Source organism: Eurypyga helias, unplaced genomic scaffold (genome assembly GCF_000690775.1).
Source record: "Eurypyga helias isolate BGI_N326 unplaced genomic scaffold, ASM69077v1 scaffold12351, whole genome shotgun sequence".
NCBI classification, from domain to species: domain Eukaryota; kingdom Metazoa; phylum Chordata; class Aves; order Eurypygiformes; family Eurypygidae; genus Eurypyga; species Eurypyga helias.
In genome coordinates this window covers 243,069-267,839 of record NW_010231711.1, presented here as the reverse complement: position 1 = coordinate 267,839, position 24,771 = coordinate 243,069, and the positions used below count along the sequence as shown (strand labels likewise).

At 39.0% G+C, this 24,771-nt stretch overlaps 1 protein-coding gene across 1 annotated transcript in view; it reads left to right on the top strand.

The window, feature by feature from the left end:
* MYO16 (myosin XVI) overlaps positions 1-24,771 on the top strand; it is a 283,911-nt gene that overhangs the window by 81,558 nt on the left and 177,582 nt on the right. The window contains exons 7-9 of the mRNA XM_010161190.1: positions 14,164-14,239; positions 15,541-15,694; positions 20,230-20,380. Coding sequence (XP_010159492.1) covers positions 14,164-14,239; positions 15,541-15,694; positions 20,230-20,380 — 381 coding nt within the window. The remainder of the gene's footprint in view (positions 1-14,163; positions 14,240-15,540; positions 15,695-20,229; positions 20,381-24,771) is intronic.

Below are 24,771 nucleotides of genomic sequence, written 5' to 3'. Positions count from 1 at the left end.
TCCGGCGCCTAAGTTCCCTGCTGGTGGCAGGGATCCTGACACTGTGCATGTAGGTGCACTGAGTCAGTCAGAAAATGCTATGAACTGTAGCTGTCAAGCCATTCCCCTGTTTCTTCGGTACTTTGCCACCTTGTGACGCCTATTTCTATCACCATCAACCATGTTTTTAAACAAAACTCAGAATGGCAAAAAGTTGGTGATCCTAAACAGGACTCTTTTTTTTTTTTTTTTTTTTTTACTATGTAAATAAAGATCCTCATGGACTTCTGCTGGAGTATGAACTCCACAGTTAGATAATCTTAATTCTGTTTCTGATGTCAGTGGAGACAACCCCATTCATTTAGTTGAATCTCTAGCCGATGGTTGAGGAGAACTAGGATTTTTGTTTGCGTCTGTTTCTGGTATCTCAGTTGCTTTTCAGTACTCAGGTGACTAAACCTCCGAATTACAAGGTGAAGTGTCTGAGGTACAAAGGATGGGACGTAGCTGATTTTACTATGCCCTTAGTGATCTGAATAAGAAGGCCAGATTGCTTTTTTGGTGGGGTATTCTTCATTAAGTAATCAATCAATCAATTAATTCATATATTTGTTTATTTATTAGTATTTCACTGCAGGTGATTCACATGTTAAAATTTAAGGAGTAGATTCTAATGAAAAGCAAAAAAGACCTTTATATAGGTAGACAGATGAATTCAAGTGCTTATGCATATGCATTATAATTCACCTGTCAGACTGGTTTTTGAATAGAAAACTGATACGTATATATTTTTAGGTTTGCAAAACTATTTAAGGAGACAATTCAGTACTTAAGTTACATATTGATTCATGTCCTATTGGTTATTAAAATGACATACGTGTGTTTCCTTACTGCATGTGTTTGTATTTTCATAGAATAAATGGCTTCCAGCCTCTTTTCAGGCTTCAGAACATAAATAATACACTTTTTAGCAAGAAGATAGTAAAAATGTAGGAAAAATAATAGGAAAAATAAAGGAGTTTGAGGCTAGTTAGTTCTTGTGAGATACAGATTTTTCCTGTTGAAATAACCTATTATTAAAATATGCTGAGCTTTCATACTCTGTAAAAGAGCAGATCTAGGGCAAGTCATTGGTTTATACATGTATGGCCTTAAGTGTACCCTTAGCAATTTCTGGAATGTTAAATTTGCAAATAAAATGGGTCTACAAAAATACTCAACTGAAGATTTGTCTGCAAGCGAGGCATCAGTAGGTTTATGTTTTGCATATACTATAGTTTTATTTTTCTCATCCCATCCTGTCCTGTGCTGTTCTGCAGTTCCACCGCCCTCACTGATCCCTCTGGATCATCACGGAATACTGCAGGGAGGCACACAGTCACTCTGCCTGTGTTAAGACTTCAGTAGGGCAAGAAAACTTTTTCAGAAGTAAGGTGATTGCAATAGTGTAATCTTGAGCTGGAGCTACTATTTCTTACGTTTCAGGGCGCCTTGCAAGTTCTGGCTTTGTACTGCAATGACACAGTTACACAGTGGCTCTAAGTCTCTTCTAGTGTGACGTCTACACATAAGTTTTATGAAAAAAGCCTCGAAAGGAGTGGCTTGAAAGGAGTGGGAAAGAACTTTTCTTTGGTATATACGTGTAACACGTATATGTTTGCAACACAAACCCTGGATGGCTTGAAATACCCTTTTTGTCATAAAGTTAGATATTTTTCCTTTTTGAAACAGACACGTACACGCAAAATTGCAATTGGCTAATGGAGAAAGTGTCTTCCCTTCCGAAGTGTTCTAAGGGTGCAGATTGCTTTTTTTGGTGAGATGATCCTGTTTGCTGGCTCTTTCACTGAACTGTGTCTCCCTTATGGCAGTGATTCTTGGTAATCCAGGAGTTTTCAGTGAGATGCCAGGGACCGGTTGTGCTAGCCACTGAAAAGCACACATAGAGGAAGATAAATGAAGTAACACTGCACTCTTCCTCACAAAGTTAACAAAATACAGAGCAAATATCTTCAATTTGCAGTGTTAATGAATAATACAATTTGAAAATACTTTATTATTATAGATAATTTGCCATCCTTCTTTAGGAGAGAAATACAGCTTTCATATGAATTCTGTTTGTAACAAAGAAGTAAATAATTCAAATTCCTATATAAGAGGGATTTATTAGATATCAGAGAAAATATTTCATCCAGTAGCTAAGCCATCGGTGTGTTTTTAAATTTTCCTTTCCTATGATGATAATTTTTAAATATCTTCTAGCCTTAGTATGAATTCATGTGGATATCATGTCTGTAATTCCATTTTGAGTAAGTAATTCTAGACAAATACGAGCACTGTTACGATTTTGGAAAAAAGTAGTGTGGCAGAATGGGGGAATAACCTTAGTCAAGACAAGATTTGGATAGTCTGTTTTAAAATATATTTATGAGGAAATAGTTATTTTTTAGCCAAAAATATTAATGTTCCCTGAGGAAGTCATTAATATAAATTATGGGCTCCATCCCTTACAGTTTCAACCTCTTGTAACACATAGTTGTGACAGGTTTTTAAAAAAAATCTCACTTCAAAAACTCGCTACAGTGATAAATCTGTACGTTCTACTAGAAGACTGTAAAAAAGTCTGTTTGGTTTTAGTTTGATATTCTTTTCAATTCTAGAGAGGATTTCTTTCCATCCAGGCATATATCTGAGCAGATAAATAGCCTTTTCTTGTCCTTAGCTTCTTTGACAAGTCATGATCCTTTAATGACTGGTCACAGAAGTTGCTGCAATACCTGCAGCCAAACGCCATCCATTATGTAATTAATGTTATATTTCATGAGTCATAAGGACTGACATTTTTTTCTGTTTATAAAATACATACAAAATTCTTAGTAATTCAACTATATTTTTCATGTGGAGAAGCTGCTTACCTTAATTAAATGCATTTGGATTAGTTATACAAATTACACGTTTGGGTTTTGACCTATTTTACGTTATAAACTTTACATACATAAATTTTGCATATCACCTTATCAAAAAATTGGGTAGTGATATTGTTATGAATAAATAGTTACATTGTTTTAGAGTGACATCAAGACTCAGTTGAAGGACCTGAGCTCTATACATACACAGTTTTATGTCTGCAAATACACAAGATACAAAAAATGGAAAGTAATTAAAAAAATACACAAGATGAAAAAAACCCTGTGTTTGGCTATTTTTAAGACCATAGCATTAATAGAAATGGTACTAATTTACTTTACCTGGAAAGAAAAAAACAGAAGAATCTGCTGAAGTTTAGAATTTATAGTGAGAAAATTTAATTTGCATCTGTACAGGAGGAAGCTTGTAAACAATAAAGACGCTGCAAGCTTCTTGTTACAAATCTCAAATTGTAAATTAATGCACAAGGTAAGTGGATTACAAAAAGCTTATTGCTCCAACTTCCACATTAAATTGTATGAGGAATTATTGGAGCAAAGATACATTATCCTGAGTGAGCTAAGCATGTGAAAGACATCACACCCACACTTTACAGTCAAAGTCTGGCTTGTAGAGACACCTCGATAGTGGCACAACCAGGTTTATTAAGGTTGGGATTCTTCTCAACTAAGGTTAGCCAACTACAACTACAAAGTCAAAGCTTTGTCTTCTCTCCTGTGAAGAATCACCTCTAGGGTACAATTCAGACAAATCGAGGAGCTGCATTTAAAATAAGTGGGATCAGTCATTACTGAGAGGTCTGACCCTCCCTGATTACACAGGACATGGGCAACTAGCATATGTTAGAGGCCTAACTTGAAGATTTTAAAATTCTACAGGGGAAACCCAGACCATAGTGCAGGGCAAAGGAGCCAAAGCATAGGTGAAGCACCCACTGGATGTGCTGGGTCTCCCCAGTCATCATGAAGGGGGCATGGAGTTGATGTCTTACTCTTAGACAGCGGAAAGCTGCACAGAGTGAATCCTACAGAGGGAGTAGAGTTAAATGCTTGCAACAATACCTATCTTATCAAAACCAAAACACAGCAGTAGGTTGTTGCATTGCTTCCAAACAGGGACTAGCTAAGAGCTTTAAGTGCCAGTAGGTATTAACTGATGTTAAAAAAATAAAAACCAAAAACTGTACCTGTCTCTACATGTATTTGTTGAGAAAGGCAGTCTCATGGATAAATTTACCATATAAAATTTGCTAGAATTTTATTAGTCCAAATATAGAAAAAGATCATGGGTGAATGGTAAATGAATTGTCCTGTTAGTGCCAGAGTGTGTAGATCCAGAGTAGAACATCTTTCTTGCAGAGGAGTACAGGATATTACTAGTGAGTTTCTGAAGGTTATGTACAGGATATGGCTACTAAGTACAGAATAAGGCAACTGAAACTACTGCCTAAAGGTAAGTCTGTCTGTGTGTAAGATGAGGCAGCACTTTGCAGGAAGAGGTTAGGTTACCGAGTGCAACAGACTATTAACTGAAATACTACCAGCTGCAAACATTTAATGTTTAAATGGTAATAACATTAAAACATAGGCATATTTTTAATCGAGGTTATTCTGAGTTTCTAGGTCGATTGTCACTTTTCCCCCTGTAACTGTAAGGGCTAAAAGCAAGTGTTTATTTTTAATGCACATTGAGATTCTAACATTATATCAAAAATAGATATTATTGCGGTATTCAGGTCAGAGTCGCTTACCTTAATAATTTTACCTTAATGAAACAATAGAATATAATAACGTTTTTGAGACACATGCAAATCTGCATCAGTGACACAAAAACCTCTTCAAAATCAGATTATGAGGGCAGCAAAGCAAGCTTCAAGAAATTAGAATATGCCAGGTTTGCCTGCATAAATTTATCAGGGCCTTTTGGACATATACATTCTTATCGATGCACTGTTATCGATGGCAGTTTGAACTCCCTTGTCTCCTTCCCGTGTGTCCTGGGGAGTGTGGGTATATATGTGGCCGCTGCCTGTGCACACCCGAGCGGGGCAGACGTCATCACTTGGGTACCGCTCTGCCCATGCTGGCACTGGTACCAGCTGCGGAAGGGCGACTTGTATTTCTCAGGCTAGGCCCCTAATTTGAATTTAGCACAGCAATCACTTTGTGAACAGTTAGTAATCTGTCATTGCTGGACATCTTCCAGGCTGCTGTGATCAGGAAAGCACACACTCGCCCTCCCTGTGGTGGGACTAGGCTGCAGCTCTGACGTTTGCCTTGGGTACTTTGGCACAGTTCCCAGGCACAAGCTGTTTCTTTGTTGTTTATCACAGAACTGTCACCTTTCAAACCAGCTATCAGAGGCATGCAGGTCAGAGCTAACTCCCCAGTAGCTTAAACACTACCTCTCCCAAAATTTCATCCTTGGGGCATGCTGCCTATGTCTGAACTGTTAAACTGCTAAATAAAAGAAGGCTAGAGATTAAGCCAGGGAACAGTCTGGCTCACATTCATATTTTTTAGAGCTAGTTTCCTCTGTAGGAGATTAGTCTTGTTTGTAGAGAGCTGTTTGGAGTGGTCCAAAGCAGAGTCAGGGACAGAGCTAACACTTAAGCAGTGTGGATTATAAGGGATACTTCAGCTTACTCCACTGAACTCTCTTACTTAGCGAGACAGATTTAGCCTCTGGCTTTGAGGTTAAACAGTTTCATGATGTCAAAAAAAAAAAAAAATCATGATGTAAAAAAAAAAAAGGTAAGAGAATTCCTGAACTGCTGACTGTACCTCTCCAAGAGTAACTTGTGTGCCTGCAAACTGGAAATATCCCAAATAAATAAAAAAATCATTCAGTGAGCTCAGGAGCCTAGCTCATGTTTCTTGCACGTTTGTTTGGCTTGTTTGCTTGGAGTGAATCATACCTCTCTGTCTAGTTAGTTCATCTAAACACAGCATTTCTTTCAAATCACAGAAGGGACCCTGCTTCTTGCTGAAGTCTATGAGAATGCACTTTCTTGCTGTGTGATCTAATTTGCTCATTGTTACCAAAACACATTAGTCATTTGACTCAGCTATGAAGTGTAGTTTCATTTTCTTTAAGTGCATGTTGAACGCAAAATAGAAAAAATCCACACAGATCATTAGAATGCACTTCAATGAAAAGGGGATACCTGAATCCATCATAGGAAGTTGTATTTAATCTCATTCAAGTTTGACCATTGCCATAGCAGTTCCTTTGAATGCAGTTTCTGGACTTCTGCACATTCCACAAACGTTTTCAGTAAGAATAGCCTAAAGAAGGGGGTGCTTACTCAGTATTTCAAAAGGAACAGAGTATAGTCGCTCAGGGAATACATATTTTCTCCGACAAGCAGTTGGAAACTTTCATTTATGGTCAGAAAACCCTCTAGAGAATGTCTTATCCAGACATATCTCACCCTCTTTTCTTTAGTCTTTTTGTTCATCTTTGGTGTGCATGATTGTACTCAGGTAGAAGAGCAGCATTTCCCTTCAGATCAAATTACACTCATTTTCCTCAAGCAGAGAGACCACTTTGGGATTTCTGTCGGTGATACCTTTTTTTCACTTTAAATATATTCAGCAAGTTTCTATAAATTATTCAGATGCTAATTGTGGGTACAGAACACAAAGAGAAGAAAAGCTAGATTCACAAAATATCAAATGATAAGAAAATAGATTTACAAGTTTCAGCTTTGTATATAGGCTAAGGGCAACCTCAGTTTACAAAATGACTGTGATTCTCTGTTCACATGTACATTTTTAGAGCTGAGGTGTTCACAGACTACACTATATATTTGTGTGATTATTGCAGGATCTCAGTAATCAATATAAGTTTAATTTTCTTTGAAATACTAGCTGTAGTAACGTTCTCTTATATACGTGCACATATTTCTAAAAACATGAGAGGCATATATGAAAAAGAAGTCTAATAAGATCGTTCAAGCACAAACTTTGGAAAAGGCCAGAATTATGATCCCATCTCTAGTATTAATCTATAACTTGTAGGGACATAATTTATAAGCATCTTTAATCACAAGATCACAAAGTAGTTTTCCCAGTTTTATTTTTTTTTCCTCTAATTTCCTGGTAGATTGAAAAATAAAAATGTAGGATGTCAGTCTTGAAGAAAAGACTGCTGAAGTCTTTACATTAGGTGTAGAAAAACTTCAAAGTAACATTTGTCACTTGCATAGGTAGCTGAAAACAGTTTTAGGTTGTCCTTCTTTCCTTGAAGTATTCCAGAGGTTTAAAAGGCATGCTCTTAGGCCATACAGGTTAAACATGCTGACTGCACAAAGGCAGTGGTGACACTCGGGGAACCTGGGTTCAGTTCCAAGCTCTGTGTATGAACAGCACAGTCTTTATGGTTCATTCCTCCCACATGTAACCTTGTTTGTTCCAGTACTTCCCGCCTGTTCCATTCTTGTCTTTATTCTGTTGCCTTATTGTGCCGTTCGTTTGCCTGACTTCATGTCCTTTCTGTACACGTCCCAGTCCTGATTTTCTTGCATAGCCAGCTTCTGCCCCTCCTCCTCTCTCTGGTTCTTATCCAGGCTTCCTCTTTTCTCTGCTTTGGCTTAATGCCAACCGTGTTGCCCTTCTGTCATACTTACCCCTTTTTCCCACTTGCTCACAGTCCCAATCTCCCTTGTTCGATCTCAGTGTTTTCCTTTACCGTGTCACTTCTTACAGTTTTTTTTTCCTGCTTGGTCTGTCTCTGCCTACATCCTGGCTCCTTGCCATGTCTCTCTTCTTCCCTTTCACTTCATTTATTTAATGTTGTTAGTTCCGAAGTCCAGCATTTTGTCCATGCTCTGTTCTATTTTTTCCCCTCCACTCCTCCTATCCTGCTGCTAGTCTTATTCCTGCAACCTACTTTTTCTCATCTGTTCCACTTTGCTGACCACAGGTAGTTATGGTCCCCTTTTTCTGCATGAAAAAATACCTTCCTCATCTATATTGTATTAAGAAGGGAGATCTGTAATGAGTTTCAGACATAATTTCCTGTGTCTAGTGCAGTACTGTGGGTCAGATTCGCAATTGCAGAGAAAATGCTATTTTAGCCTCTGAATGATACTGCTCTTATGTAGGGGTTTACATATGAGACTTTGTCTTCGAGAGAGACTCAGTCTTCTAAGGCGTGCTGTTGTGTAACAGAGAACAAATTCTTGATCTTCAAAGCTCAGTTTACAGTTACTTTAATAGTTAAATAGTTACCTCGCTCCCAAATGTCAGGAGTCTTTGTCTTGGGATTTGCTTTCATTGGTTTCACTCCCCAGTAGCTTCACTGAACACAAGTCCCTAACCTGCACTTTTCTTCTCAGTGTCCTTGACGCTTAGTGAAGTGCTGGTTATCACCCCATTCCACCAGTTAAATGCATTTTCCCAGTGTTATTCTAAGCAGTTTCTCACTTGATGACTTACCTGATCTTATTTATTCCATACGCTGAATATGGCTAGCATGAAGTTATGGCACTTCCATCACAGAAGCTTAGTAATAATAATAATAGTAATAGTAATAATAAAATTGAAACTACTGCCCTGATTTATGTTTTCTTATGGCCAGTCCTTTAAACATTCAAGTGGATGTTTAAACAGAGCCACTGATACTGGATATACTAACATTTAGGCCTACACTGGTTCATACTAGCAAAGGTGGGCTCTTTGATTTATCCAGTGTAATCTAAAAACTGTCTTGTAGGCATCTGATGGCTACAATTTTTCAAGGTTTGAAAGTTGGCTAAGTTTTGACAATTCTCAGCCTACAGAATTCATCTTGTGCCTAATACAAAGTCTTGAGATCATACACACATTGGAGCTCATGAGGGTCAACCAATATATTTTCCCACACCCTGCTCCCAGAAGTGCTTCATGTATGGTTGATTTATTTTTCTGCCTAATTAAGAAACCCCCAAACATCATAAGCACTCACAGGCAGCAATCCTAGAAAACTACCTAATAAAAATGACACAGTGAGGTGAACATGCACTTTTCCAATCCAAGTGAAAACTTCACAGTGAAGTTTAGCCTTATAAGCAATTGAAAACTGCTTCTTACGAGTGCAGATGTGGGCGATCTTACTTAGTGGTGAAGACTGCAGCGTAGTAACAGTTCAGCCAGTGGTATTTTATGTGTTCTGCCTATGGTTTTTTTGTGTTTAGTGAATAAGCACTTTAGATATTAAATTAATACTTGGGGATTTCACTGTGTTTCACACACTGTTGGGAGACTGATGGTCTAAACCAATACTATTTTTGATCTAAGGTTGTTGATACACTGATCTTCTATTATATGGCTTTGTCACTGTGGATGAAAGCATGCTGTGGACTGTATCCAGAGAAATTGGAATGGAAACTTGAGAAGTCACAGCAGGTGGAAGGAAACTGCAGGAAGAGAGCGGGAAGGCTTAGTCAAAGAAAACTGGGGAATGGATGTCAAGAAGCAAAAGAAAAATAGCATTGTCCCCAAAAAAGGGATAAAAGCACCAATAAAAGGGTGGAAGAAAACAAATCGGGTAGATACACGTAAGGACCTGGGAGTCTCAGGTACGGGAAACAGAGATAAAAGGGGCTGAAGAGTAAGAAATGGTGGGGGGGGGTGAACAAAAGATGGATGGTGAACCAGGTCAGTAAGGATGGTAGGAAATGTGTAACTTTGAAACAGAAGGAGTGGAGTGGAGAGAAGTTTTGGTTTTGACAGGGAAGAAAAGTGAAGGACTGAAGGAATTCACTGTTGGGGGTGCATGCAAATTGGATGATGCATATTCATTACTGCACAAAGTAGCACATCAGGACATTTGCATAGAATCTCCAGATTCCTGAATTTATAATTTACGCAGGTATCTCCCCAGCGGTAAAGAAAAGGGAATGAATGAGGTAGTGGCACTGGGATTTGGATAATAACTCAAGAGTTCAAAGCTCATCCAGAGCCAGTGGCTTATCCTTTGCAGTTGCAGGCACAGGTCTAGCGTCCTGTGCATTGCTTTAGAGGCACCTATCTGATCATGCAAGGAGAGGAAGACACTTTTCAGGACCACCGATTCTGCTCCCCAGCTGATTCACTGGCAGTAAAACTAACATGGCTCGAGAACAGTTTGGAGCTGCCTTTGCAGCCCCAAGCATATCAGGAGATTCTTTAGGAATCTCTATCACTCCTTCATGCTCCACGTTTCCTACCCTGTCATTGCAGTCACTTGTCTGTCAGCTGGCCAACACCAGTGCTCTTAAGCCTGTGGTTTATGACCCTGTGTGTTGGGCTTTCTTAACTAACATTTAATGTGTGGTAATGTTCCCCTCTTTTGGCAGGGGAAAATTGTATTTGGACACTTCATAATGTGCCTGTTGCAGTAAGTGTATTTATGCTGCCTTTTTTTCTCTGATGGCTTTTTAAGTGTTGCACTTCATGTTTCATTCAGCCTAAAGGACTGTTCAACTCCAGTGCTCCCATGTCCCGTGTTTTCTCTGCTCCTCTGTGTGTGGTTTTGTAGGTTCTGAGATCCTAAGTGTTGCCCCCGTTAATGTGAATTGCACTGTGGGGGAGGTGAGTGAGGGGCTGTGTGGTACTTAGTTGATGGCCGGGATTAAACCAGGACAGTTTCCTTGCAATACTTCCTTTAAGACTAAAGCTCAGGTTCATTGTAGGCAGGCTGCTTTTTTTTTTGCACTTGATTTTTTTGTAAAAAATACCCACCATAGCTCTTTTGGTATAACGGTTGTGCTCTGCTTGCTCATCTGATCATGCAGTCTGTCTTGCTTATCAAGCTCAGAGTTTTTACGTGCACAGAACCCCTTTTTATTTAATCTTGCCTGTGTAAAGCTGTAATTAATATAATCTTTCTTTATACATTTTCATTAAGAAATATACGTTCATTAACATTAAGAAATATACATTTCAATAATATTTTCCCCTGTCCATAGATTTTCAAACTGTTAAAAGTTTGCTAAGAAATTGATTTAGCTGGAGAAAAAATGGTCTTTTTTTGAAAAAGCCATAGGCAAGCTTTTCCACATTACACAGAGTCACAGAAAGTTTGGGGTTGGAGGTCATCTAGTCCAGCTCCCCTGGTCAAGCAGGGTCACCTAGTGCATGCTGCCCAGGACCATGTCCAGACAGCTTTTGAATGTCTCCAAGGATGGAGACTCCAGAACCTCACTGAGCAACCTGTGCTAGTGCTAGGTCACCCTCACGGTATAAAAGTGTTTCCTGATGTTTGGATGAAACACCCTGTGTTTCAGTTTGTGCCCATTGCCTCTGGTCCTGTCACTGGGAAGCACTCAAGAGTCCAGCTCTGTCCTCTTTGCAACCTCCCATCAGGTATTTATGCACTTGGATGAGATTCCCCTGAGCCGCCTTTTCTCCAGGTTGAAGAGTTGCAGCTCTCTCAGCCGTTCCTCATATGTGAGGTGCTCCAGTCTTTTAAATATTTTAATGGCCTTTTGCTGGACTCTCTCCAGAGTATCCATCTCTCTTTTGTACTGGGGAGGCCAGAGCTGGACATGGTACCCCCGGTGTGGCCTCACCAGCACTGAGCAGAGAAGAAGGATCTCCTCCCTCGATCTGCTGGCAACAGTCCTGCTAATGCATCTCAGGATACCATTAACCTTCCTTGTGGCCAAAGCACGTTGCTGGCTCACGTTCAACTGGGTGCCTACCAGAACCCCCAGGTCCTTTTCTGCAAAGCTCCTTTCCAGCTGGTCAGCCCCCAGCGTATAGTGGTGCCTGGAGTTTTCCTCCCAGGTGCAGGATCTTGCATTCCCCCTTGTTGAACTACATGAGGTTCCTGTGAGCCCATTTCTCCAGCCTGTCAAGGTGCCCCTGGATTGCAGCACAACCCTCTGGCATATCAACCACTACTGCCAGTTTGGTGCCATCTGCAAACGTGCTGAGGGTGTGCTCTGCTCCATCCTCCAGATGGGAGGATGTTGAACAGGATTGGGGCCAGTACTGATCCCTGGGATACACTGCTAGTTAATGGGCTCCACCTAGACTCCTCGCCACTCGCCCTCTGGGCCCAGCCATTGAGATGGTTTTCCATCCACCTGAATAGTGAAAGGGCATCTCCTTACCTGTTTTCCTGTTTAGAGAGCATCACGTCAGAACAGGCTGTGAATGCAGCTTTACACTGTAGTTTTGCAGCTGTTTTGAAGACTTCCTTACCTAGTATAAGACAGGGCCTAGGAAAAGCACAGAAATAGGTATTTGAAAATGTGTCACGGACTACTGCGAGATGGGAACTGGAGTCTGAATACTGAATGAGTGGGAATAGGTAAACCATGGAGCATCTGTGAACACCTTTGGAAATGAGGCCAAGCAGCTTCTGGTTTTTTCATTTGTATAAATTGTCAAAGACAACACTGGAAAACAAGAATCAAAATATATATTGTCACTTTATTCTTAGGGTCTACAATATTTCATTAGGTATTGCAGTTTCTCGTAGCATAATCACATCTACCTTATTCATAACTGCAATCGAAATACCTTTCAATAGGGATAATTTGCTGTAATTACACTGCAAATATTTGTACTGCTAGGCACAGTTCTGAAGATCTGGGAATTGGATTTTAAAATACTCTTTCTAAAGCACAAGCGAATGAGGTTAAAACTAACACAGACACTTTTGTGTGTCTGAAAACAGGTAATTGAAATCAGCAGTGACCTGAAAACCTTATTCTTGGCGACATGCATCAAGGGTTTCCAGCAGGAGTTATTTCTTTGGCAGCAGGAAGCGTTGACATTGCAGCGTAGAAGGGACTTCTTGTGGCATAAATCCAGAACTTTGTTAACCCAAAAAGCTGTGTATGGTTACTAAACTGAAAGTGCATTTAAAACCCCCATCTTACGAGATCATGCAACTGCTGCTGATTTAGTCTGCTCAACGGCTAAGCATGCTCCACTTTTTCATAATGAAAACACACAGAGATACACGTTTTGAGGGTTCTCAGTCGAAAGCAGGGCTAATTGGATTTTGAAATAAACCTGTTCTGGCTTCCTCCCTGCTTCCACAGTGCTGAATTTTCTGCTGTTCATGTTTCCATGCTGTCAGAATGGAAAGCCAGCATTAGAAAGCTGAGGAGAGCAAGATCTTTAGATTTCTGTAGAAATTTGCAACAGCGTTTTCCTGCTTTTCTGTGATTAGAAGTTTGAGGGGAGGTGGGGGGGTACATTTAACTGATTCTTCTTGTCATAGTCTTTCATAGTAAGTTGCCTACTGAATCCATATTGAATTTTATTTATTACAATAATTTTCTTCTTTTTAGGCTTTATTTATTTATTGATTGCTGGGTTTGATGCCAAATTACTATTGTTTTCCTTAGGTGCCTTCCAATTCAGGTCTCGTTTATCTGTAGCTCTCTTCTTCCACACTGAAGAATCTTTTCTTCTTTGCACAGCTTATTTTCCCCCGTGCTCATCCTGGCCTCCCCTGTTGCTTACATTTACATTATACATTCCATTTGCTTTAGCATATATCCAAAAATGCAAGCAGTTCTCTCATTTGGTTGTGCACTGTATTCACATTCTAAATGTATTTTTTGCTCTTTGTCCAGTTTTTTTCCTTTCTTTGACCAACCAATTTATCAGGGTGGACATTACGACAGCCTTTGATGGAGACAGATCTCTAGAGGCTTTGGTGCAGCAATAGGAGAGCTCACTAAAAACAGTTGCTGGCAGCATTCTTGCAAGAATTGAAAAATATGTTTGAGACTTTTTCATTATAAGATACTCTACCCTACCCTACTGTACTATAATTGCTACCATTACTAATACACTAAAATGATTTGATAAACACAGGATAAATGTGCCAATTTCTACTACTGACAGGGAACAGATTTACTTCCATGATGGCTGTGAGTCTGAGCCCTTTGGCAGTGATGGTACAGAGTTGCTGAATCGGTTAGGAATAAAGAAATACTTGTGATCTAGGTCATGACATGTGATGGTGGAGGGTTAGTTTTCTCCCTGTCTGATGCAGGTTTGTTTACACTTGTGAGGATGGAGGGAGACTCTGGGGATGGAGTTATGCTGAGGGGACACTGAAATCACAGGAGAAGTGTATTTTTTTCTGCCTTTTGTGATTTATACCAATGTGTGTGGTAGTTGCAGAATGTCGTATTTTGAAGTCGTTGCCTATGGTTTATCATATTTCAGCTAGTGCAGGAAGGAATGAGTAAACAGAGTGACAGGTATACAGCTCTTGTCCTGCTTCTGACATTTCAAACACCTCTGGTTTTGCCCATTTTAGACCCACCTTGTGAAGCTGCTTTTGATGCACTGGGCAAATCCCAATCTTCTTAACTGCAATAATGAAAAGCCTTCAGGTAGGTGAAAATCCATGTATATCTACGTATTACTTACTGTGACACTTTTTTCTTTCCTTCTTGCTGTCTTAGTAATGCACACATAAACATATATATACACACATATAGTTTATATAGTCTGTAGGGTTATATATACACATGCATCATCATGGATGTCATATCAAATGGTAGCATGTTTTTCCACTTGTTTCATTCCTCCTTTATTTTTAGTTATGCTTCCTCCTTGTAAGTTCTTCAGTGCCTTGGTGGTAGCTGCATTTACACTTCCTTGGTGACTTCTTACTGAGTCACCTGACTTCATTCCCCATCTCAACTGATGATGGTACACAGCCTCGTGAACTGGAATCTCTGTAGCTGTTGACTGAAAACAAATTCCCCAGCCAGTTTCCAAGTGTAACACTTGTTATTTCCCACAGAAAAAGGCACCACCTTAGACCAGATAGCAACAGGGAGCTGAGGCAGTGTCTCTGAAGATAACAGGGTTATAGAATATGTTAGGTTGGAAGGGTCTTCAGATCCACTGCTCTGACCCTGTGATCAAAGCAGGGCTGATGTAGTAATGCTAGATAGCAGTGTTGGAGAGAAGAAACGTGGTTGTTCAACCTTCTGTGCCTAGGTTGTGATGAAGAAAAAACCCATTAATGTAGAAAATAGAATCTTTCTGACAGATTATGACGAGAAACGTCCTCTGCATAGTAAACTAAGATATGTTGTGCTTCAAATAATGGGCCACCTGCAAATACACTAATAGGGAACTTCATGACACTTCACCTCAGGAAAGTTGGTTTTGGTTGGCTACATGCCAGTCTGTGTTTGTATAAAAGGCAGTGGACTGTACTGAAGACATCTAACCACATTAACCACATTTAGTATGTATTTAACACAGTTGATTTAACTATGTTTCTGGTCTGCACACAACTGATTTCGGTACCTCTGTATGTGCAACACATAAATCTAGTTTGTAGAAATGTAAAAGGTTTAAAAAGGGTTTCAGTACAAGTTTTTTTTTGAAATACAGAGTTGAAAACAGTTGTGTGACTTTTCCTGAAGTCCTATGAATTACTGAATAATACTTCAGTTCACCACACAGTAAGAATGGTTTTGAGGTTTTGCAAATGACAACTTAATTCCACACTGAATTTATTTTGCCTTTGTTTTCTCAATAATTTCAATTATTATTTTTTGAGCATTTCTTTTAATTGTATCTGGCTGGATGCTTAATCTGATCTAGAGATTTTAAATGAAAGGAGATTTTCTGCACTGTTTTCTTTCTCTGATATCTTGGTGTTCCAATGTCTTAGATGTTGCAGCTTCTGAATTTATTGAGGAAATGCTTCTGAAGGCTGAAATTGTTTGGGAGGAAAAAATGAAAGACCCTTTAGCTGTTTCTACTTTATCTCAAGAAGAGCCATATGAAGAGATCATCCATGATCTGCCCTCAATTTCCAATAAACTGTGAGTGTTTCTGTTGTTAAGAATGATGCACTTGAGGACAGATTCTGATTTGAACTTTATTTTCAATCGGTGAATCCTGTCTGTGTGTCCTTGGAGATGTTCAAAACCCATCTGGACATAGTCCTGGGCAACCAGCTTTATGTGTCCCTGCTTGAGCAGGGGGGTTGGACAAGATGCCCTCTAGACATCCCGTCCAACCTCAGTCGTTCTGTGATTCTGTGTGATTTGATGGGTCAAGTAACTCTTTCACTTTGGAAATCTACTGAATCATCTTTTGTATTTGTATCTCTGATCTCCTTTTGTCAACCTCATTTTTATACACATAGACCATGAGTAATAAACTACATTGTCCTAATTACCAGTAAAATTACCTGGTGTTGCCTTAGGAGAATTATTAGAGGTTAATGGCTTCACCAAGACAGATTGTGCCTGATGGATATGGTGGCCTTCTACAATGGGGTCATGACCTTGGTGGAAAAAGGAAGGACAACTTATGTCATCTACCTGGACTTGTGCAAAGCTTTCGACACCATCCTGCACAACATCCTGGTCTCTAAATTGGAGAGACGTGGATTTGATGGATGGACTGCTCGATGGATAAAGAACTGGCTGGATGGTTGCACTCAGAGAGTGGTGGTCAAAGTCTGAGTGGAAACCAGTGACGAGCGGTGTTCCTCAGCAGTCAGTGTTGGGACCTGTGCTGTTTAACATCTTCATCAGTGACATGGATGATGGCATTGAGTGCACCCTCAGCAAGTTTGCTGACGACACCAAGCTGTGTGGCGCGGTCGACACGCTAATTTTTTATGGGTGTTACTGAGAGGGAGGGAACAAATGCTCAAAACAACTTTACAAAATAAATAGAGAAGTAAGAATTGTTCTGTGACTGTAGGATGGCACAACCTTGAATTATTACTTCTATAATGTGCTAACTAACATGATGCATATTAATCTTGCTGGACAGTTTCCGTTGACTGAAAAGCTGGACATGAGCCAGCAGTGTGCGCTGGCAGCCCAGAAAGCCAACCGTATCCTGGGCTGTGTCAGCATGGTCAGCAGTTTGGGGGAGGTGATTCTCCCTCTCTGCTCTGCTCTTGTGAGACCCCACCTGGAGTGCTGCATCCAGCTCTGGGGCCTCCAACATCAGAAGGATACAGACTGGTTGGAGTGAGTCCAGAGGAGGCCATGAAGATGCTCAGAGGGCTGGAGCACCTCTGCTATGGGGACAGGCTGAGAGAGTTGGGCTTGTTCAGCCTGGAGAAGAGAAGGCTCCGGGGAGACCTTATAGCACCTTCCAGTACCTGAAGGGGCCTACAAGGAAGCTGGGGGGGACTTTTTACAAGGGCCTGGAGTAGATGTAGATATGTTTGAGACAACAAAGAGATTACATTTTTCTTCTTACAAGAGCATTTCTGTTTAAGCATTTAGGTAGCAACTTGTATTTCAGTTATTCTAGTATTTCAGACACTCTTCTAGTGTTTAATCAATTCTGAAGTTTTTGTTATTTAAAGTTTAAAAGTTTTTTTGACTGACATTTCATAAATGATGCAGTTTACAGATGTTAACTGTCTTAGGAATTGTTTGGAGGATCTGAGATTTTCCTGTGGAAGGATTACAGTAGCAGGAGTTGTCTTCAACAAAAGCTATGAACTCAAAGAGCCATGAAAATGTCATTGCAGAATCTGTCTTTATATAATGCTTTTTATAACATCTTTTTACCAGGTTATAAGACGTGGTAATGATTCAAATATTGATGATGAAACTGCCAGTTATTTCATTGTCATCTGCCTTTTTTTTTTTTTATGATTCCTTTTTTCTTAAAATAGAAGGACATGCAAGAGGGTGGCAACTTACAGAACACCGTCTCAAGTTTATCTACAGAAATCCGATACAAAAATTCAAATTAATTCCATATATGATGGCTTATACACCTAAAAATTAAAATGACTATTCCTCCATATAACAGTCCTACCTTGGTCAAATAAGATTACCCTAGATAACTCTCCTTCCTGTCTATTATGCAACATTATTTTGGCTTAAGTCTCCCATAGTGGTTAATTATAAATTAATTATCCATTAATTTTCATAAAAGAAGACAGTTCATGCTAATCCACTTGCCTGCATTAACATAAAATCTTCTCTTGTGCTGGTCTATAGTTCAGTTTTCAATGGCATTACTTGGCTTCAGTTTGTGACTAATAGAATTACATATGAATGTTAACAGAAATATTTTTCTAAAAGGCACTGTTTTCTGCAAGCATTTCAGTTGGTTTTATTTTTCACAGTGTCTTCTTGAACCTGAGTCATGATGAACTTTTAGAGTAAAATTAGAATGTTTTTGTCTTTCTTTTAATCATTCACATTTTTGTTGTAAGATGAATTATGTCAGCATTTCCATCATCTAAAGCCCTATTGATACCTCACAAATGCACATCATTTATAGGTTATTCTCCTGTATATCAGTACATGGAACATGCCTGTTAAGTCATCTTGTTAAGTTCAAAATGCATCTGTGGAAACAGAAGACACCTTTTTTCCCCCACACTTTGGTGTGATTTGCAACCTACTTCTGTTTTGTGACACCTGAAAAGTTTATTTGGTTGGGAAGAGTTTACAGCTGAATTTTAAGAAGTGTTTCTAATGTGTGTAATGTGTAGGATTAAATGGGTAAGGTTCAACTTCGCAGCAAAAAAATCCTGGATCTTCACAGCTGAAAAGAAACAACCACATCAATAATAGAAAGATATGAATATCAGTGCTTTGGGTTTTAATCTTTGTTTTCATTTGGCTTATACTTTTCTTTAAATCTTTTGTCTCTTTGTCTGTGATTAGATCTTAAAAATAATTCAGAGCAAAGGAATTTGAGCAAAATTCCTAGCAAAAGACAACTCAGAAAATTTTAATTATGTTTTGTTCAGTTCTGAGTCTGCATAAAATGTGAATTAGCATTAGACATGTCTGCTTGTGGGTATCACAGCGATTTCATTTCTTCTTCCATCTAATCAGTATTACCCCTTATTCTGTGACATCTAATTGCTACGTTCATGGAACAGTTGGCTAATGGCTTTTCTGTTCTGCAATCCAAATCAAGAAAAAAGGCAAAACCAGTTGGCTCTTCGATCTTTTGTCCATGTGACATTCGGTAAGGAAGTTTATGGCAAATTTATTTTAGGTCAATCAAACAGGTAAAAAACTGTTATTTTCACTAGTGTTCCTCTAGACATTTTATAAAAAAGTATCTGAAGCACAATATCATTACTAAGAAAATTGTTTATATTTTACTATAAAATGTTCAAACTAATTATTTTGATGTTTGCACACTGAGGGTTTCATCGAAAGAAAGGGTTTTGTTCATGGGGTTTTTTTTCCAGTGGAAACTACTTCCACTTCTTCTCCAACAAATTCTCCTTAGAGTGTGCTTTGCCTTTGCTTAGGACTGTACCTCTCTAAAACTGTGTGGGTGTTTCAGTTTTGTTTCCAACAGCAATGGAAATCGATTTTAGCTATGGGGTTTTACCTTCCTTTCATTTGAGTTAACTGTGTGTATAGTCCTGGCTTTATTATAATCAGTGATCAAACTCAAGTAACTTAGAGTAAAAATGAGTTGTTTGGGTTTTTTTTAACTAAGTTTAACATCTGGCCTTTATTCCCACATTCCCACACTGAGTCCACATTTCCCTTCAAAGAAATTATGCACACATTTTGGCAAGGAGCTGCTGCACACTTCATGAGATTCTCTCATTTGCACTGTCAGAGCCCAGACATTTATTTTTTTAAGATGTTTGTGTTCTCAGCTCCTGGGGCTGATTCCTCACTAATTCCTCTGGATGTAAACCAGTGCCAAATTCATCCAAGAATTTGGCATTGTTGTCTTTCAGAAGCATGATGTGTTCTGAATTGCCAGCAGAGGAAACATCTCCATGCATGTAAGAATAGCTTTAACTTATATTTGATTGAAGACTATTGTGTAGCGTTGCAGTGATTTCAGGAGTCTGCTGTTTTCTTGGGTTTTTCTTAGCACATCACAAATTCAAAGCAGCTTTTGGTCATAAAATGTATCTTGGATATTGTCTGATTAAAAGTAAGATAAAAAGTGATGGAATTAAATTTTATTAACCCCAATAGCAATATCAGTATTGAATTATTTTAAAACATCTTACTTTTCAAAACAGTATTGCGGAAGTTAATTGTGTGTTTTAAATTCACTTTCCAAATTGGCTATTGATTTGCCAGCCTAGTGCTGTCGGAAGCAGACTCGTGCATATTCTCTTTGGCTTGCTCAGTTCTGCTTCAGAAAAGATCCCCATAAAGGTGAATTTGAAATCAAAGTGTTTTGCTCTGTGTCTTTGGGAACAGGCCGCCCTATGTGAACAGTTTGTTTCTCACCAATTTCGGTTTTGTACTTGGACAGCGAACTAGCGTTTCAGCCCTGACATGCGCCTTAGTTCTGTGCCTGTGCCACCCGCGTTTGGCAGTCTTTTGTTTGTCTGACATCTTCAGGAGGAGTCCAATTGCTTTATTGATTCTCTTCGCAGCAATCCCCTGGCTTTACCGATTGCCAAGCAGGACAGTTTGCTGGAGAAAGACACCATGTTTAAGGATGCAGCCAAAGGCTTATGTAAGCAGCAGTCTCAGGACAGTGCATCTGAAAATGTCGCCGTGAGCACTACAACCAAACTTGAACAGGTAATGAATGGCCTTCAGCTTCTGGAAATGTTTGTTGGGGCTTGCATCTGGAAACTGTAAACTCAGTGAAGCTGAAGACCGTAGTAGTGTTTTTCCCTCCACCACACAGCAATCTCATTTGCACTGTAGAGCCCTGTGTCCTTGATCACTCCCTGCCATCAGGTTGTCCCTGCCGTTCCCTCTCTGCGAATGGAGCATCTCCTTCCTGCCAGCTGCTGCTGGTGGCAGGTCAGGGGCGGTGGCACTGGCAGGGCTCAGAGCTCCTCCAGCTCGATTCATGGTTCACAAGAGGGGAGAGACTGCTCGATTGCCCAGAGTGTGCTCTTGTCTCCGACTTCGGTTTACAAAGGAGAGAAACACAACCTGGGAGACTGCAAAACCAAAAAAGAATGTCTAAGGAATATTATGTTGCAAAATAAGTGACTGCAGTTTAAAGATAAGAATTGCAAGGTGTACAGCTGCAGTGTTAAGTCTCTTTCTTGTGTTAATGCATCAGGATGCAGGCACTGATTATTTGGATGCCCTTTACAGTTTTCTCCACAGGATCACAATCTCATTCAGTGTATGGGGTGAATATAAAAGGAGTCAATTATCTGTTGCTTGTAAATCTGGCATGACCTAAATCTGAATGTTTAGGATTTAAATGTTATTTGGGTTGGGGGTTTCTGGCTTTTTTTTGTTTGGTTTTGGTTTGCTTGTTTGTGGGGCTTTTTTTGGCAGAATGGGCTTTATTTTCTGTTATATGTATTTGGGAAACACGTATTCCAGAAGTATTTAGCCATTTAAGAAGAAAACCCCAACACTTTAGAACTGGGATTTGGAGGGGAGAATTTCCATTTAAAATAAACTGTGAGTTTGAAGTGTAACAAAAAGGCAAGATTCCATTTAAGTCATGTTCAGTTCAAAAAAACTGTGTAACTGCCTTGGCAGAACCATGCACACTCCACTGCTTTTTGTCTGAATGCATTTCAGAGGAACATGTTAATCACATGAGATCAGTCAGTGGGTTCAGGTGTCAGTCACACAAGTCCATCTCTGAAAGTCTTCAGCTTGTAGAGCACTTATTTCCCTGTTCAGTCAGAAGATACCACAAAACATGTTGCACTTGGCTTACATCTTGTTTTCATGTCATAAAATTTCTGTCCTTGCTGGCTGTGCAGTGGTGTGATGAGAACAGTGTCAGTCCAAAAGAGAAGCACTGCTGGTCAGAAAAGTAAATGCTTGCAACCCTGTTAGAAGGAACACTCCTATAATTGTAAGCAAGAGGGAGGGAGGTGTTCAGCTTAGGGTCTCATTGAGACTATCACTTCCTTCTGGATGTTCAACAGGAGTGTGGAGAAGAACACACATACTTCCTTCTGCTTAATTCTGTCTTGGTGTGGATCTAGCTAAAATTATTTACGTTTTCATTATCTCTAGGCTTGACTTTTGCTTTATAGTTTGTGCAGTAAAACGTGCAGAAACTGATTGGAAGAAGAGCAGCTAATCTCCCAGGTGAGAAAGAGCAACCAGAGGTTTTCATGCAGGTAGTTTTCTCCTCCACCCTGATCAAGTCACTTTAGGGTCACAGGGCAGATTTTCAAAACTTAACTCCTCCTGCTGTTTCATCATATTTCAGTGCAGATTCCCACAATAGTTATAATTCAGAGACAATACGTCAGAATTAAAGGTGAATCTCTTTTAGCTCCTTTAGCTGAGAAATTTCTGCAGAAAACTCTCTGCGAAATTGTGCTCTACACGAGCTAGAAGGAATGTGCATCTTAGGGCAGTTTAGAAGCAGTAGAAATGACAAACCTTGCCCAATACCTGCAGTTGCTGAATAAGGAGTGATCGTCCCTTGGGAGTGACTAAGTAGGAACAGTCTTCTCTGGCAAAGCAGCACTAAGATGGGGTAGGTTAGAAACTGTGCTATTTCAGGTATTTTGGTTTTAAATGACTGGTTGCATAAAAAAATCATAGATGAACAGAACTTTTCAGTTGTCAAGGGCTTAATAAGCTTTGGCTCTTATGGACAGAAGAGGGTAAAACAGTTTAATCACTTCAGGAAATAGTTTAATTTTAGTGAACCAAAGAATCCCATGTTTTGTTAAATGAAAATATGAGAGTTTTTTCTTTTTTGAAGTGACATAATTGTGATCCTGGAAACTGGCCTTTACATCATGTATGTTTCTTGTCACAGCATGTTCTTACTGATGTTTTTTAGTTGTATTTATTGGCAGTCTCAGGTTTTTACAGGACATTAAGCTGCAGTAACTTAAACATATTGCTTACTATAAGCATTGCTTTGTTTCTTCCATTCTCTTCTTTTCTGGAATAAGGAGATACCTGTCACAGGCTGGCCTCTGGCCTGAAGAATTAAGAGGCAGCAGAAACTGCCATAGCTGAAGAAAAGCGATTGCTGTGTACTTGAATATTCTTGTTTATATATTTTTTTGTTACCCTGTGAGGATTGAGGTTGTATTCTGTACTTCTTACCATGCATTATGTACTGTAGCTATATATATATCTATCTCATCCACGTTTGTATATATAATATATAGATCTTCGTTTTCAGAGATTAAATTTCCAAGTAACACACTATTTTTCTTTAATTTCACAATTTAGAAAGGGAAATTATTATTTAGTGCTGATGCCAGAGGAAAGCTTTGAACACCCCCTTCCTCCAATCCCTGCCTCTTGGGTATACCAATTCTAATGAGTTTCACTATCTTTTATTCTTACCAGTTACATTCCAAACTACATTCAAGGTGTTTAATTTTTCAATAGGATATGTGGAGTCATTACTTGGATTTTATGTTCATATATTATTGAAATAGATCAGCATGATGTTTCCTATGCTTTGTGTCAGGTATTTCATACATTCTTGAGCAATATGGCATGCAGATTAGGCATTTATTGGGGGATCAGAGAGAAAAATTTCATCTTATTACATATGAAACATGCATTTTTAATAGAGAAAGCTCGTAACTTTTTTGGCTTTGAGAAAACTAACAGCTCAAATTTCTATGTAGCCTCAGGTTTTTTTAATTGCAAAAATAATGAAAAAGAGCCTGAACAAAACATTGTTTCTCATGAAGTACGGTTTTTATTACATGTAGCATAGGAGTCGGGGATTAAATGAGTACATTTATAAAGCATTTTGAGTCTCTCTTTGCTTGTAGTAGATTTTGCTTTTTCTTAGGTAAAATATGTTCTTTGATCGTCTGTAATGTCAAGGTCTGTGCTGCCAAACAAAGCAAGCAGTATGAATAATTTCCAGAATTTTATCATAGCTGGCAATTTCTCTTCCTCTCAGCTGGGAAGAATATTTTTCTGATAGCAGATTGAAATTACTGGCCTGAAAATGAATTATCAGCGTCATGCTACAAACAAATATAGATTAAATATTTTCTTTCTCTTAATTGTCTCTTTTAAAAAAATGGTTTTGGCTTATAATTCATGCTTACATATTGTTGGCCATATGAACTGTGTGATAAAGTATCCCCTGATGCCCTTTTGATTGTTCTCGTATCACTTACCACATACACAAGGGACATCCACGTGTACTGTAGTATTATACAGAAGAGCTAGAATGCATACTTGTTTCAATGACACAGGTATTAAAAAAAAATTAGAACCGTTAGATATTATTATCTGAGCAGATTGTGAATACTGTTAAGTATATGTAATTAAAATGAGTAAATAGGAATCTTCATTGTTAGCATTACAAACACTCCAAAGCCTAATAAATTCCAGAGACATAGTTATATTGGAACTTATGCTGTATTTATGACTATTTTTTTTTATGACTCATAAAATATGCATCATGCAGTCAGCGTGATAGCCAGATACATGCATCAAGGCACAAAAATAGAGAAAACTCATCTGTATGCTCAGAAAAGTAGATGAGAAGAACAGAATTTGAAGAAGCCCACAAATAAGTTATTATAGTAACGTAAATAAAGTTTACTACCAGGTCAAATTGATTGTGACTTTAATGCATTTACAGTTTCTATGTGATTTATTTGCTCATTGAGCTGTGAATTTTGATGCAAAAACTGTTAGAAAATGCTGAATCACCATAATCCTAAACTAAGTAGAAGAAAAAAGTTAATGGAAAAAGGTCTCAATTCCCTTACTTGGCGTTTCAGTGAGTACTTTGCATTTCTAACCATCTACCTCTAGAGTCAGCATCTTTGGCTGTACCTAGAGTATGAAATAAAAACAAGCCAGGGCCTGTTATCCTGCCTAGGGGCATGTGAGATGGTTTAGTGCATATCCATAACACAGAACTCTTTTCTCCATCATAGCATGGGGCCATGCCCAAACAGCCTATGGGAAATGACCATGGGCATGTGACCTGCATGATACCCAGGTATTATCTTCATGAGTGCTAGCTGGCATGATCCAAG